General features: G+C 42.0%; 1 protein-coding gene across 6 annotated transcripts in view; it reads right to left on the bottom strand.

The window, feature by feature from the left end:
* LOC125454576 (synapse differentiation-inducing gene protein 1-like) overlaps positions 1 to 17,427 on the bottom strand; it is a 76,173-nt gene that overhangs the window by 45,064 nt on the left and 13,682 nt on the right. For 3 of the 6 annotated variants that reach the window (XM_048535485.2, XM_048535482.2, XM_048535483.2), the window contains exon 2: positions 3,183 to 3,758. In XM_048535485.2, coding sequence (XP_048391442.1) covers positions 3,183 to 3,662 — 480 coding nt within the window. In that variant the 5' untranslated portion in view covers positions 3,663 to 3,758. Of the gene's footprint in view, positions 1 to 3,182; positions 3,762 to 5,975; positions 6,032 to 17,427 lie in introns of all 6 variants that reach the window. The other 3 variants (XM_048535481.2, XM_048535484.2, XM_048535480.2) reach the window with 2 other exon arrangements.

The following is a 17,427-nucleotide window of genomic DNA, read 5'->3' as shown; positions in this document are numbered from 1 at the left end:
CTGGCAATCTGATTCATTTCATCACAGAACTGTGTTTACTTTCACTTTCATCTATTCCATCAAGAAAAAAAGAATTTCATGTGAGAACTGGAAGGTAATTCTATGACTAAATTAGCAGAACAGTTCATCAGGCTGGTCTTGATGATAATTACTCCATTTTTGACCCAGTTCAGTTTATTGGAAGAGGTTGGAGTGAGCCCCAGCTTGCTCTGTAATGTAGCTGTGGCGCAATGAATTGGATTCTTACTTTTGAATTAAGAGGTTGTAGGTTCAATCCCCACTCGAGGAACTTGAATAGATGATCTAGACTAATACCCCAGCATAGCAGTGGGTTAATGGTGTTGTCTTTTCGATGGAACATTAAACTGAGTTCTCTCTATTCTTTATGTGGACAGAAAAGATCCAATGAAGCACAGTGAAGTGCTCTTCAGGCTTCCTTGGTGATGTTTATTCCTTGACCAAAAGTACATGATCTGGTTTTTATCCTACAGTTGTTTGTGGGAACTAGTTATACTTTAATTTACTACCAGGTTCCCCTTTGTTGCGAAAATAACACCACTTCAAAAGCACTCAATGGGCTGTAAAACTCTTCAGGAATGTCCTGAGGTTGTCAGAAGTGCGATATTACAGAAAAGTTACAGTGCAGAAACAGGCCATTCAGACCATCATCCCTGCACTGGCTCTCCCAATGAGGAGCAGGAATTAGTGCCCTTCTCCTGCCTTTTACCCTATACCCTCACACATTATTCCCTATTTAAATAATTACAATGCCCTGTTGAATAGATCAATTGAATCTGCCTCCATCACACTTTCAGGCAAGGCATTCCAGAGCTGAGCAATTCATAGTTATTTGCTCAATGACCTTAAATCTCTGTTCTCTGTTTGCAACGTGAAAAGTATTTTCTAAATTTAGATGGTTAAATCACCTCTTCACATCACATTTGCTTCTTTTGAAAATCACTAAATCTGTGCCCTCTCATTCTTGATCCTTTTATAAACAAGAACCGGGCAGGACAGTGGCTCAGTGGTTAGCACTGCTGCCTCACAGCACCAGTGTCACTGGTTTGATCCATATTCAGGTGACTGTCAGTGCAATGCTAAATTGCCCATAGTATCCATGGATGTGCAGGCTAGGTAGGTTAGCCATGGGAACTACAGGATTACAGGGAAAGGGTAAGAATGTAGGTCTGGGAGGGATGCTCTTTGAAGGGTCAGCGTGGACTTAATGAGCTGAATGGTCTCTTTCTGCACTGTAGGGATTCTATGATTCTCTCAGTTTCTTCCTTTTCCTCTTTCTCCAGCCCCTTTATGAATTAGAGAACTTCTACCATATCACTTGGCCTTCTCTCCAAGGCAAACATCCCAAATTATTCAATCTGTCGTCATAACTGAAGTTTTCAACCCTGGAACCGTTCTTATAAATATTTTCTGCTTTCTCTCCAATATACTCACATCCTTCTTATAGTGTGGCACTCAAAACTGCACAAGCTGAGGCCAAGACAATGCCTTATACAGTTTTGGCATAACCCCCTTGCACTTATACTTTCTGTCCATGTAAGTAAAGCTCAGAATGCTTTATTCTTTATTAACTGTCTCTCCACCTGTACTGCCACATTCGGTGCACATATATACCTTGGTCCAGTAGTGTATCCTTTCTTGTTAGACTGGACACACACTACTTTAAGAAACTCTCCTGCACCCAGTCTAGGAACACTTGCCCCTTGCTGCTCCTTATATCACCAGTATCTCTGGTCTATCAGCCAATAAAAACTAATCCATTATGTTGGCACCTCGCAGTAATTTCCCTGCATACCTTTCCTATTAGATAATAGTCTACAGATTACACCAAGCAATGTAATTTTTGTTCCTTAGATTGGATTCCCTACAGTGTGGAAACAGCCCTTCGGCCCAACAAGTCCACACTGCGCCTTGAAGTATCCCACCCAGACCATCCCCCTATAACACACACACCCCTGAACACTACAGGAAATTCAGCATGGCCAATCCACCTAGCCTGCATGTCTTTGGACTGTGAGAGGAAACCAGAGCACCTGGAGGAAACCCTCACAGACACGGGGAGAATGTGCAAACTCCGCACAGCCAGTCACCCAAGGCTGGAATCGAACCCAGGTCCCTGGCGTTGTGAGGCTGCAGAGCTAACCACTGAGCCACCGTGCCGTCCTTAGCTCCAGCCAAACTGATTCTGTCCTTGAATCCTCTGAGATACCCTCTTTCTCCAGCACCCCAATGGTCTTCTTAACCAGTATCACTGCCTGTTCTCCTTTCTTTCTAATTGTTTCGAGCACCTTGTACCCAGGAATATTTAACATCTAGTCCTGCCCCTCCTTAATCCAGGTCCCTGCTATCAGTAAAACATTCAACTTCCACATGGTGATCTGTATCTATAAACCACCAATCTTAATAATAACTGTAAACTATTCTCTATGAATTCATATGCATGCACACTAACAGTAGAGGGTATAAATGCAAGTTGTTTCAATTTAAAATATAATTTCTAAAACCCCTTTCATTATTCCTCCAGGGGAAGTGGAAAAATGTATACTGAAATCTACTTAGTGAACACAACCTTCAGTATGTACTGGATTGTTGACAATTTTCATTACTCTGTCAAGGGCCTTCCAAAGAAATTCGGGCCTTCTCTCTTCTAGCTCTGTAACTGTCAGAACACTCTGTCCTCTACTTATCCAGTCCATCTCTGATTCCCTTCAACTCATTGCCGACTATTATACATTCAGAAGCTCAGGCCATAAGAACTGGAACTTAACCCTAAAACTCTCTGCCCCTCAACCCTTCTTGAGAATGCTCCTTAAAATGTACATCTTTGGGTCACCTATCCTCATACCTCCTTCTGTGACTCAGTCTCAAATCTATTTGCTAGAACAGTTGTGGCTTTTTCATTTGTTATAGATACAATGTTAGCTCCAGTACTGCCCCTACAGCATCTATCTTGGGAGCCAGTTGGATAGTCTGAGTCATTGGAATTGTGTCACCATTGACTTCAATGGAATGTAAAATCAAGCACACTTAATAGAATGGATTCAGGCCCAATGCTGTTTTCATTCCCATTGTATAGCTCATATTAAAATTACCCTTCCTCCCCAACTTAGCTCAACGCCAGGACACACAGTTTCTAACGTAACAATTTGAGAAACGCTTCCTACCTCCAGCTCTTGGAAGTCATCCTCATCCTCCACATCATAAGACAGGGTTTGGACTTTATCGTCAGCTGACAGGTCAATGAATTGGCTGTCTCCAAAATCCAGGCCATCCTTTGTGGGGGATCTGCTTTCAATGAAAGTTGTTTCGCAGCAATCTGAACTATTGCTCTCGCTCCAGGGTCTCAGCATGCTCTCAGAATACAAAATGATATTGGGTCGGTACTGGGCCTCGACAGTGTGCTGCAAGGTACTGGGGTTAAGGACCTGTTGCTGGCCAGACTCATTCCTGCTCCTCTCAATGTAGTTGTGAGGTGGGAAACTCCCCAGTACATGTCCCTTGTATTGAGGAGCTGAGTAAAGAGATGCCAACCCATCTTTACCATCTATCGCCAAGTCTTTTGTGTTGATAAGACCGTTCCTCTTCCCAGTCTCAATGGTTGCTTTATGACTCAAGCCCTTGCTTTCATCTGCAGGTTTCTCCATTTTTTTTGTCACCTCCCGACTGCTTTGACCTCCCAGTGCTGTCCAAGAGGAAAGGTTATTTAAGTGGCACCCACATTCCACCTCTAAGTCTTCCTTCTGCTGAAAGAACAGAGATATTATTTTGCTTATTACTGCAACTAGATTAAAACTCTTGATGCATCCTCAGACTTCCTGGCCAGTCTTTTCCCAAAGGTACTCAATTTTCAGATCTCAAAGCAACAGCTCACATTTTATTAAGGACCTTTAATGCAAGAAAGCACCTGAAGATGCTTCCAAAGGAATATCATTGAGCGTAGCTTAAAGCCAAGACACAGAATGGGGTATTAGGAAGAGTGACCAAAAGCTTAGCTAAGTAGTTAGGTTTGATAAATATCTTAAAGAAAAAATGAGGCCGGTAGCAAAGCAGAGGGGGGGTATTCAAAACCTGCCAGTGGTAGAGGAGGCAGAAGTGAGGGGATCACACAAGATGCTGGGTAGAATGATTAGATTGTTACTGGGTGCTATAGTGATGCTTTAGGCAACAGGATGACTTTAAAACAACATGTGTTGGAAACCACATAAGGGTATTGGGGAATTGGAATCTGGTGTGACTGGGACACAGGTAGTAGGATTTCAGATATTTTCGATTTCAGTTTGCAAAATATCATTGAAACTTGGGCTGGTCGAATTTTGCCCTGTTTTGATCAGGTGATACCTTTGGAGACCAAGGATTAAGCCAGGTCTGTGGCGGTTTTTTTTCTCCTCCTGTTGTGGGTAATTCTAGTTTGCAGAAGGGCAAATCAATATCACAGCAGGGGTTTCAAACAGGCTCCTCATTCACATATGGCAAAGGGTTTCAATTAGTGGATGCGCTTTTGCAATTTAGCAGCATGATAGATGGTGTTCTTGTGCCTTGCACTTCCTGGTTGCCACATTGCAAGCTAAAGTCACTTTGCAGAAATACATGCACTGAATGATTGATTTCCTATCTCAATTTCTTTATATTTCATTTTACAGTTAATATGATGATCACTATTGTATTTCTAGGGAGCAGCATCACCTTCATGTCACAACCACTGGTTGTAAATGTGCTGGTTCACAGCTACCAATCCTTAATTATAGTTTTTTTTACAAATCAACCTGCACAGGTGGGTTATGATGCACTTCTGGGGCAGATGGGACTTGAACCCAGGCCTTCTGGCTCTGAGATTCGGACAACAGCCCTCAGAAATAAAGTTCTACTGAGATCTTAACTCAGATCAGTGGATTCAGAGCATACAGTGTTTACCAATTCACCATCGAGTCCACTAGTGGATACCTTGTAGTGTATCGATATTTCAAATTAATCCATTCAAATGTGTCAAGACACATGTCTGGAGGAGACAGGATTTGAACTCTGGCCTCCTGGCTCAGAAGCACGGACAACACAAATATCCCTTTATTTTTAACCAATTTGATCAGCTGTGTAATGACACACTTCTGGGGCAGTTAGGACTCGAACCCAGGATTTTCTGATGAGAAGTTAGAGATATTACCATGTTTATGAGTCTGTTTAATTATCAGTGGTAGATAATAGACTGTCATAATGTCTTACATGTAGGTAATTGTCTTATATAATAAAGTGTAATTAACAGCATAATGGCATTGATATAAATAACGTTAACTAGTTATGAGAAGGCAGGGTGTCTTGGTTGTCTCCATCAGGACCTTGTACAAGACTGCCAACTTTTCACCTAAAGACTGTGTAACAGCAACAGATTGAGCTTGAAACAGCTCAACATTGACTCTTTCAGAATGATTGCCTGATGCAACAACGATTGTTCTTCATTAATTGTCCAGATACTATATTTGGCAGCTTGCTTATGACTGAAATTTGAAATTTGTTTTAAAATGGCCATGCCAACCTGTGTTGTGCATCATGTACTTTTGGACACACTGAACTTTTAATACCTCTTTTAATACTTTTAATAAAACTCGCGCCTTTTTAAGGAGGACTTTGATAGCCAAAAGATGACTGTGGATGTAAGTTCAGTGACTGTTGGGTAGACACACAGAATGTCAAAGAGTCAGGGAGACTTAAACCAGTAAGACTAAAAAAGGAAGCAATAATGAAAGGCAGACTATCCACTCTTTTCTCATCAGGAAGCCACCTCCTACAGCTATCCTTTGAGGATATACAAAAGATCAGGGTTAAAGACTAACTGCAGTCTCTGGTCTGTGTGAGTGACCTGAAATGCTCATGTTGGGCCTGGTGTGTTGTGAAGCACACAGCTTGGAACAGCCATTAAACACCTCTGCACTGCAAGTAAAGCAAGTGAAAAGACCCTTGCTCACCTGAGCACTGCCGGGCAGCCACTGAAAGGAAGTAGAATAAAAGAACTTCAACCAACCTGCAGAAGGAAAGGATCTCAAAATCAATGGCTCAATCACCAACATCACGCTACTGATAATACCCCATTAATGGCCTCAATGCTCTATGATCTACTGTTCATGACTGAACATTTTGTTTTTATACTTCCTTTTGGACTCTCTATAAATTTGTATTTTGCGTGTGTGTGCATTATGTCTTTATTTCATCTTGCATTTAGTCACCACTTAACTCACTTTTACATCGACGTCTGGTTAAATTGGCTCCATTTAAACATGTCATTCCTTCTAAAGGAAAGGCACTGTTATAGCTCCCTGTGTAGTGCTAAGGAAATCAAACACCAGTATTCCAAGAGACATCAGAAAAGCTAAAGGTTTCAAGAAGGTGTGCACAATTCCTCAGTTTACTTGTATTGTCATCTCAGGTTTATAGGAAGCTCAGGCTAAGTTTCTATACATAACAAGAATGATTATTTATTACAAATAGATAAACTGTCAGCACATAACTCTTCTAGTTAACACTCTAATCCCCTAACATATTTACCCTCTGCTAACACATACAGCTGGACACAGACACAGCTATGATGGACAGGCAGAAAGAGTGGGAATGCAGTTCAATGGTTTCCATTCACAGGGTTTGGGAAGTGGTCTTTTTGGGTTGTTAGGATGTTCTGTTCCACCTTTCTCCTTCTCCAGATTGTTCATCTGTTTGCAGGAGGTGCAGGGTGGCTTATACAATGCTGTAAAGTCTCTGGCTTATCGGTTTGAGCCACACCTCGTCACAATTGCTGAGGCAAAAAAAAATCTTCCTTCAGGCTTCAGGTGTCTTTTCTCATAGATCAAAAGCAGTTCATTTCCTTTCTTTCCAGAAGTATAATGGTTTCTGCCAGAAAGTCACACCCCCAACCTAGTCAGCTACCTGGGAGCCAATCACATTGTTGTTGGCAAGCAGAAGGCCCTCATCACTGATAACTGGTCACTAATCCACTGACCAGTCAACTACTTGTTGTTGACTGAAGGAGAAGGCAATGGCCTAGTGATATCATCACTGGGCTGTTAATCTAGAGGATCAGGTAGTGTTCTGGGGATCTAAGTTCGAATCCTGCCATGGTTGATGGTAAAAATAAACATCTGGAGTTAAGAATTTCTCTGTGGAGTTTGCACATCCTTCCCGTGTCTGCATGGGTTTCTTCCCACAGTCCAAATATGTGCAGGCTAGGTGGATTGGCTATGCTAAATTGTCTGTGATGTTCAGGGATGTGTAGATTAGGTGGGTTATAGAGGGATGGGTCTGGGTAGGATGTGTGAAGGTTGGTGTAGACTTGTTGGGCCAAAGGGCCTGTTTCCACACTGTAAGAATTCTATGATCTGGAAGCTCCATTTGGACACAACCCCCAGGTTCCAGCTCACCTGTAACCACAGATCCACTATTTCTTGATAAGCAGCTATGTAAATACTGCTCACAATGAGCATCAGGACATTTGCTTTCAAAAAAGTATGGCTAAGCCTTTTTAAATTTTTGGTTTTTAAAACAGTCCTTTTGCCATTTCATTCCACAATTAACATAACAGAAAATTGTTGCCACAGAAAATTACTGTATCCACAAGGGAAGTGATCCTTATTACAATAACTGTGTTGTGATGAACTGAGGGAGCAAATGAATGAAGAAGGGGAGCCAATTCATTCCTCCTCACCTGGGAGCTTGAGAGTTTGGGGTATTCCATCAAGTAAATTATAGAACCTCACTGGAGGACTGGTCAAAGCCATGAATCATAGAGGATCATAAACTCCTTACAGTGTGGAAAGAGGCCATTCAGCCCATCAAGTCTGCAGAAATGCTCCAAAGAGCTGCACACCCAGATCCAGTCCCCTGCCCTATCCCTGTAACCCCACATTTACCATGCAGATATAAGTAGATAAAATATAAAAAAATGTCGTTAGAAAAGGGGCTAAGTCACCAAATGCTGATGGGATACATTCAAGGATATGGGAGAGGGAAGTAAATTTGGAAATTATTACAGTACTGGACATAATCCTCCAGGCCTCCTTAGATACATAGGCCTTCAGGATTCCAAACATTAAACCCATGTTCATGTTCATAACGGGGATACTGCTTCATAAGTATAGACAAGTTAGTTTAACATTGGCAAAAGTTTGTTGAAATAATAATTGGAAGAAAATTAGCTAATAATCTAGATAAAACTGCAAGTAATAAAGAATACAGATTTTTAAAAAAAAGATTCACTCACAGAATGGAGGTGTCTCTGGCTGGGCCTCATTCTTAGTTGCCTTTGAGAAGGTGGTAGTGACTATCTTCTTGAACTACGATAGTCCACATGCTGTAGGTAAACCCACAACACCATTAGGGATGAAATTCCAGGATTTTGACCCAGCAACACTGAAGGAATAGTGTTATATTCCCAAGTCAGAGTGGTGAGTGACTTGCTGAGGAACGTGCGGGTGGGTGGTGTTCCCATTATCTGCTGCCGCTGTCATTCTAGATGGAGGCGATTAAGGGTTTCAAAGGACAGACTGTGTTCAATTACCTGGATTCTGTCCACTGTTGAGGTAACAGTGAAGGCAGCTGAGGACTGTGCAGTTGGTGGCTTATTTCAATATCAAAAAATCTTTGATAAGACACCGGATTACAAGTGCACTAGCAAAACTGAAGCCTCTGGGAACAAAGGGACAGTAGCAGCATGGACAGAAAATTAGTCATCAGTTAGAAAACAGAAAGCTGTAGTGAATCTTTGACTCGGGAGATAAATAGTGGTGGTGCATAGGGTACAGTATGAGAACCTATGCATTTTTTGATGTACATTAATGACTAACTTTGGATAGGATGTACAATTGCAGAATCTTTGGATTACACATAAATGTGCAAGTATAGAAGACAATGAGGATAATTGTTATGAACTGCTAAAGACCACCGACAGGTAGGGGAAGTGGGCAAACACACAACACGTACATTTCAATGCAGAAAAGCATGAGGTTATGTACTTTAGGAGGATGAGAACAGACAATACAAGCTAAATGGTATAATGTTAAAAGCTGTGCTAAAACAGTGGGAGTTGGTGCACTAAGCTCTGAAGTTTGAAGGTTACTAAGGTATCTGAAATTTTGGTGTTTTATAAAGACATGAGGCACTAAAAATATGAGCAATGTGGCTTGCAAGCACAGAGATCAGGACACATAATTACCCCGCACATCTCTCCACTGCCTTCTCATCAACATGGTACTGGTGGTGTGCAGCACAATGCTAATCTCACTGATGGCTGTCTGTACATTTGAAGAAGAAACCCAGTCATGTAGAATTAAACCAAACATCTAATCTTACAGTTGTTTATCATAAGAAATAGAAAGGAACGGCAGGCCAAAGAGAGGGCTCCAATGTTCTCTGACAAGGCCACAGGAGGCTTTATTGCTGAAAATGGAAGGAGAGAGATCGCATTTTTGTCAGAGGCTGGAGGGTTCTCAAAGTGAATGGGATCTATCAGTCATGAAGGTCAGTTCAAGGACTCTGGCTCTGAAGACCTAGATACCGTATTACTGTATTACGGTAGGCTAACTCACTTTCCAAGTGGTCAAGGTCAGTAAATGTCATTCCTTACCCATTGCTGTACTACCTCCATACATTGACCAATGTACCATGCTGCTGTTACTTCGGTCATTTGCTAAACGTTCAGATGTTCCTCTTCATCACCACGCACTTTATACTGCTTTTAGCCTCACATCCACATCTCATAATTTGAACATAGCTCTGGTGGTTTAGTTATGGCACACACATTACCTGGAAACATTGCAACACTCTCATGGGCCCTGTTCCCTTGGTTTTGTGGAACACGACAGGATGGAACAGAAGAGACTCTGTGGAGCACAGCTTTTCCTGCATCTCCTGAGCCCTTTGAAGAGGATAGTGTTGGATGAAAGCATTGCAACCAACATTGCCAAGAACATCCCAAAATGAAGCTTAGTTTGTGTCTGATGAGCATCTCAAATTTTCATCTTGCCCATATCCTTGAAGTAGAAATTGCTGAAGTTCTGACAATGCACTTGTTTTCTTTCTGGTCACTTCCTGTTCCTTCAAACTCTTCTCTTTTGCATTTACACTTTCAGAGGCCTAAGAACTGCTGCATGACTAGCTAGTGCAGCCTGGCAACCAAAATCTAAGAGCAGAAGCCTGACAAAGAAGCAACATTATCTGGTCTGTCCTTTCATGGTGACCAATTTCACATTAGGTGCGAGGTCACCCCCTAACTGTATGTTAAAAGGAGTGGAACCCTTTGAGATTTCAGCGCATCTCCTCTCTAAGCCATGTGCTTGCTTTCAAATCCTGTTGGAGTCATTGAGAATTCCCCTACCCTGTGTTACAATCCTGGGCCAGACTGTCACATCGATGTTACATAACAGGATTAGTACCAGGGATGAGCAACTTTTATTTTTAAAAAGTAAACAAAGTGGGAGATCCAGGAAATTACTGAGAGATTAATACCACATAATTCCATGGATTCCAATAACGGTAAACATTACTACACAACATTAGAACAGTATTACAAATCCACAATACAATTTATTTTCCAACTCCTCAAGATTAACAAGGCTAACGACTAATTGACTGTGATTGAATCCCCCACAGGGCAGAACAAATAGCAAATCTGATCAAGACAGAAACATTAACAACACAATGGGTGTTCAAATCTTATTAAGGCTCACAGGGGATGACAATCCTTTACTTTCACTGATTATGCCGTGAAAATCTCTCTTCAGAGCTTTCCATCATGGACTGCACTCAAAATACTTGACCACCGCCCCATCCTGGGTCTACACTCCCATGGACTCAAACTGCATTCTAGTACTCATTCATTATCATAACTCCACCAAGCTAGAAATGCCCCTGGGATATCCCCCCGCCCCTGCCTCTCCTCGAGATCATTCTTACTCTGTGGCATCGAGCAAATACAGCCTGTGGGTTTTCAATCCATGCACTCTAATCTGCACTGAAGTTTAAATGTCTGTAGGCTTCTTCCAAACCTCTCCCTCTTCCCCCAAAACAGATTCATTCCCGGGCAGTTCAAAGTGGTAAGAATCATTAGCTCCGAGCCCTGACCCTAACATTTAGCGTCTTTTTGTTCAAATTTGCTCTGGAGTTCTGACAGCTTAAAGCTATCCAACTGCATTTGACTCCTTCCCATGACCCCCACACAGAATCAGTGTTGTTGAGCCCCCCCTTTCCCAGCAGAGCAGTTAAACTGCACCACTTTGAACATGAAGTCAACCTTGCTCCCTGAAAAACATGGTTGCTTCCTGCCTGGAACCTTTGAGCTTCTTTTCAGTGACCAATGTAATTGTCTTGAGATAACCTATCAAACAGCTTGCTATAGGCCCTGTCCCTATTTCTGGGTAGAGTTGCATGTGAGGAACATTTGGACAGTTAAATTTTGCAGCCTTGCTATTGCATGCAGACTGAATGCTACGTTCTCACAGAATGCTAGTTTCCCACACAAATTGGGTACAAGAAGTAATCATGGATTTTATTACACCTGGCGAAGGTACATGACCAACTCTTCTGTTGAGATTGAAGACTTACGAATCTCCCTCCCTCCATGCATAGCACTCCCTGATGTAGCAATGCACAGTGAATTGCGATACATTGGCAACATCACTGGTTTCAGATTCCGGTATCCCCTGGATGTTGAAATGCAGGCCGACATTAACTTTGAAGGCCATTGCTAGCCTAATCCTTACCCTGCTCAGTGGCGAGGATGGAAGCAGAAGCGTTCTCAGAGCATTCTCGGTGGCTGCAATCTTCTGTTGAGCCTCCTCTTCCTCCCTCTAAACACAGCTCTGTCTCTATGCTGCCATCACACACACAACTGTCCTGCATGCAAAGGACCAATACTACTCCCTTCTAAATCTCCACAACTTGGAAGAGGTCCTCCAAAATTAAAGCTGAGCTTCCCACATTGATGCCAGCAGGTGGTTTTCTCATGAAGTTGAAAGCACAGTCAGCAATTTTTTTCCACTTTATACTAAGAAGAATGTAATGTTGAACTTTTTAAAACTTATTTCTTTATTTTTCAACTTTGTACCTAAGACTTTGCACCTAGGTGCCTTTTACCTAGGATGGCACTTGGACTGGCGACTTCGTACATTTTTCACTGAACTCCTGTATTCCTATACTTGAGCAGACGTGACAACAAAATCTAATTATAATTCTAATTTTTAAGTGAATGCATTAACTGATCAGCAAAGCCCAACAATGCAAGTTGAGTACAGCTCAGCAAGAGGCACTGAGTAACCTCTAAACCACTCTGCACACCTCCAGTGTAATCCTGTCTCCCCAGGTCTGATCATTCACACAGCTGACGTCATGTTAAACCCCTACAAAGTATTAATTTAGCTGTGGTTGGAGAACTGTAACCAGTTCTGGGCACCATATTTCAGCAAAACTGTAAAGCTTTTGGGGAAATTTATTAGATTCTCTATTACTGAGGAATTACATTTTTACAGATTTTCTAAAGAAGCAATGGTTAACGACTAAGAGGTAAATTAATTGGTGTGTTTGAAATCACAATGTGTTTAGATAGGGCAAATGAAGAAATTTATCTTCAGTGGGTTAATAACCAGAGAACACTCATTTAAAAGATGACTAGCAAAAGAAACAAAAATGATGAGAGCAAACAGTTCTCTTACGCAACAACTAGTCAACATTAGACACATGTTGTTTGAGAGAACAGGGGAAATAGATTTCAATGGCACTCTTCAAAAGGGAAGAGGATATTGTGAAGGTGGGAAAATTGTGGAGGAGTGATCATGGAATGGGACTCACTGAATTGCTCTTTGAAACAGCTGCTGCAGACTTGCTGGCCAGAATGATCTCCTACTGTGCTATCCTGTGCTGTGATTCAGTGATTCTAAAGCCTGGAATCATTAATGAGGCTTACCTAGTGCATTAGGAACAGGTAACAGGAAATACACAAGTAAAAAGAAGGGAGCCAATGTGGAAGGATGGAGAGAATGGTAAGGGAGCAGTAAAGAGAGAGAATGGCAAGGGAAGGGAGTGAGACAAAAAAAGAGAATACAAGAAAGAAGGGAAGCTGAGGAAAATGCCAAGATTGACCTTGGAGAATAATGGGAAGGAGAGGAGAATGCTGTTAGATTGGAGGTTATGTGAATGTATGACGACTGGCAAAATGAAAAGGGCAGGGGCGAAACTGGTAGAGGGCACAAGGGAAGGGAATGGACTATAGGATAGGGCAGAGGACAGGAAGGGAGCAGAAATCAAGGTAGCAACTGAATCAGAAACAATGCTAGAAAAGCCAAACTATAGTTAATCTAACGTTGAAGGTCTCTACCTGAAACAGTGACTATCTTCCAATGACAGATACTGATTTGCCTATCGCACACTTCCAGCATTTTCTATTTTTACCGCATCTTAATCACAGCCATTGCAGTCGTCAATTGTGTCTGACTTGATTATAAATAGAGGCAATGTGAAAGAGCTATAAATCGGGGATGGTTTATGTTACCAGTCAGAAAACGTTGTAATTCATGACTGGCAAATTAGCTGTTCTTGGGCAAAATGAATGATATCACTCATTACATATGCTCTGTACACAATACTAACGGTTGTTATACAAACAGGACGATTGAAGTTCTCTGAAATGCTATTTTTGTTGGAATTTTAAATGAATTCTTTCCTAAGATGGGAGGAATATTACCAGCAGGGCCATTATTTTTGGGCCTTGATGCCCTGGAAAAGTGATGGGGAGGGCTTTTTTGCTAAGCCTATCCTGTAGCAGTTGGACCCAGAGCGGCTTGTGAGGATACAGGGCCTTTGCATTAGTGTGGAACTGGAGTCACCTATAGTCCAGACTGTTAAAAGGTCAAAAGATTTCCTTCCCTGCAGGACAATCAGTGTACCAGTTAGGTGCTTACAGCAAGCCCAGAGCTTCATGATCAGTTTTTTAAAAAAACTTTGACAAATTTGCAAGCCTCCGTGGTAGGATTTGAACCGATATTAGCTTGATTACTCATCCAGTGACAGAGTTTCTACACTGCTATTCTCCCACTACTATAACTACAAAGATACTTTAACATTATCAGTCAGAACATTTTCGCCATTTCTCCTGTCAGGCAACCGTCATTTTGAGAGTTTCCATGTCATTGACGAAATCGGTGCAGATCGAATAGAAACACTGCCTATCGATGCCTCAAATGATAAATGGTGTACTTGAAAAGCTAATCACAACATTGAGCTTTCCCTTACAATCTGGACACTTTTTATATGCAGATCCTGTAGTAAATACGTACAGCGAATTAATTCATTTATTGGTCATCCCTAATTGTCTTTGAGGAAGTGATGATGGGGCTGTTTCTTTGAACTTCCCTAGTGCATGTGGTAAAGGTGCACCCACCATGCTAGTAGGAGAGGAATTTCAAGATCTTGACCCAGTGAAGAAACAGCAATATACATTCTTTTTTTATAGATTTGCATTCTATCTGGAGGCATAATAGCACGGTTTGGCAACTGCTCTTCCTAAGACCACAAGAAACTATTGAACATTGTGAACACAACCCAGTCAATCAAGCAAACCAGACTTCCATCCAATGACTCCATCTATATTTCCCACTGTCTTGGGAAGGGACCCACCTAGTCAAAGGCTTCTCCCATCCCAGTTATACTGTCTTCCACTCTCTTCCATCAGGCAGATGACATAAAAGTTTGCACGCACATACGAATAGATTCAAGCACAGCTTCTTCTCTAGTGCTATCAGACTTTTGAATGGACCCATCAAATTTTAAATGCAATATTAATTGCACTCTTTGTGCACCTTCTCTGCAGCCATAACACTGTATTCTTGGCTCTGTTCTATTACCCTGGTGCACTTCATATGGTATGATCTGCCTGCACCGCACACAAAACAAAACTTTTCACTGTACCTAGGTACAATAATAAGTCAAATCAAAACAGAAACTAAGTCACAATCGTGTGCATAGGCGGGAAAAGAACTTATAGGTGGTGGCGTTCTGATCTATCGACTGTTCTTGACCTTCTAAGCGGACACAGTTGCATATTTGAAAAGTACTGTTATAAGAAACCTTGGTGACTTGTTGCAGGGTATTTTGTAAAATATACATACTATGTATCAGTGATGCAGACAATGAGTGTTCAAAGTGGTCCACAGGTTGCAAATCAAGCAGGCTGCTTTGTCCTGGATGGTGTTGAGCATCAATGTTACTGAAACTGCACTCATCCAGGCAGGTGGGGTATGTTTCATCATACTCGTAACCTGTGACTTGTAGATAGTGGATAGGATTTAAGGAGTCAGGAGGTGCTGTAGTCAGTATTAAGTAGCTGATGCAGTTCAGTTTCTTGTTAAGGGTAACGTCCAAGATGTTAATAGTACAGGATTTAGTGATGGTCATGCTACTGAATATTAAGCGTCAATGGCTGGGATTCTCTCTTCTTAGAGATGGTTATTACCTGGCATTTGAGTGGCATGCATACAGCTTGCCACTTGTTAGCCCAAGCATGAATATTGCCCTGGTCCTGCTGCTTCAGAGTGAGGAATTATGAATGGTGCCGAACAGTGTGTAAGAATCCTCACTTCTGACTTTAGGATGCAGGGAGGGTCATTGACAAAGCAGCCAAAGATGGTTGGGCTGACCTGGGTCAAAGCATTATCAGAAGGAGAGTCGAAATTTCCTTTTACTGTTTTACTCTCCAGAGATGCTGCCTGATTTGAATATTGCCAGCACCTACTGTTTACATTTCTCATTCCAGAATCTGAAGTATTTTGCCCTTGTATTAGTTGAAACCCATTTATGACCAGGCTAGCACGGGACAATCGACAATGTATCAGGACCAAATTAGTCAAATGATAGCTTTGCTGCTGAACTGGAATCAATGGCTATACAGGCCATAGTTCGCTTTGTGGGGCCCACAATAGTTTTTCAAAATTCCTTGTGGCTCTTTTTCTTCCAGTTCCCCTTTCCAGTTGATTCAAGTTCAGTTGGGTCCCTTGTAGCAAAGACTCCGTGCAGAGAAATGCAGGTAATGAAGCATATTGGCTTCATTTTACTTTCAGGAGAAAGGATCCATGACTGTAGAATGTTTGTTGGGCCACTATAGATCCTGCCATTCACTGGAAAATGTTCAGGCACAATTACACATGAGATTTGACCCACGCTGTGGCCATTGGCAAATGCTGAATCATTCCTGATGACTTTTTAATCGGGGGAAGGATGGAATTTTTGTTTAAAGTGGAAATTGGCAGAGGGGATCAGAGATCTGTCTCACTCGTCCTTGAATATAGTCGAAAATCCAGATAGAGAATTTCAAATACAAAATTGGACCCTCTGAGAAAAAAAAATCTCCCCCTTATCTCTCCCTTAAAAGGGAGGCTTCTCCATTCTCAAACTAAACCCTGGTTCTGGATTCCCACATCATGAGAAATATCGTTTTTGTCATCTATCCTGGGAATCTCACTCAGGGTCCTTTAATAAAATCACCTCCCATTATTTGAAACTCAACTGAGCATAGGGCCAACTTGCTCAATCCTTGTTCAAAGAATTAATCTGGGAGTCAACCTACAAAACCTTCTCTGAACAGCCTCCAATGCAAATATAACCAGTCCTGAAATCAGGAGCTTAAAATTGTATGCAATATTTCAGCTGTGGTCTCACCAACACTCTTTACCACTCGAGCAAGTTTTTGCCACTTTTAAAACTCTGCACTCCCATGTAATAATGACAAACACTCCTCCTGAGTTACTTGCTGTACTTGCATGCTAACCTTTTGTGAAGACACCCAGTCCTTTCTGTGTTGGGCCATTGGGGGCCGAGAGGTTATGGTGATGAAGGCTGGAAGGGCGATTCTGGTTTTTATTTGTTTCTTTTTAATTTTAACTAAACTGCAGTACAATACCAGTGCACAGAGGCAGGCTTGTGCCTGGCGCACACCCACAGTCTGCAGCCTCTAGGGTTTCCCAACCCATCTCCCAAGGAGCCCTGCCACCCCGGAAGAAAAGATCTCAAGTCCTCAGCCAGTATTTCCTGGATTGGGTTTGTGAAGACTGGAAGGCTTCCCTCTGATTTGCCAACAACTCACAAGCTTTAAGCAAACAGCCACACTGCATGGTTTAAGGGGGAAGTGCTCGGTAAAGTCCAGGCAGACACTCTTCAGGCAGTGGGTTCCAGCACAGTAACTCAAGGACAGTCTCTGATACTAGTGCAGGGGTTTGCACACAATCAGTCTCGCACCAGGGTCAGCCAGTGTTAGGTTCCTCTCCATCATGCGGGAATGAGGGATACGGTGCTGAATGTTCGATTCCTGAGCTGGCTCTCTCAGTCCTATTGTAGGCCATTTCTCTCCTGGAACGTGACAAAGAGAGGGATTGAGCAAGATAAAAGTGG

The sequence above is a fragment of the Stegostoma tigrinum genome, chromosome 9 (assembly GCF_030684315.1).
Source record: "Stegostoma tigrinum isolate sSteTig4 chromosome 9, sSteTig4.hap1, whole genome shotgun sequence".
Taxonomy (NCBI): domain Eukaryota; kingdom Metazoa; phylum Chordata; class Chondrichthyes; order Orectolobiformes; family Stegostomatidae; genus Stegostoma; species Stegostoma tigrinum.
The sequence above is the reverse complement of the archived record's forward strand: the minus strand, read 5'-3'. Positions and strand labels throughout refer to the sequence as shown.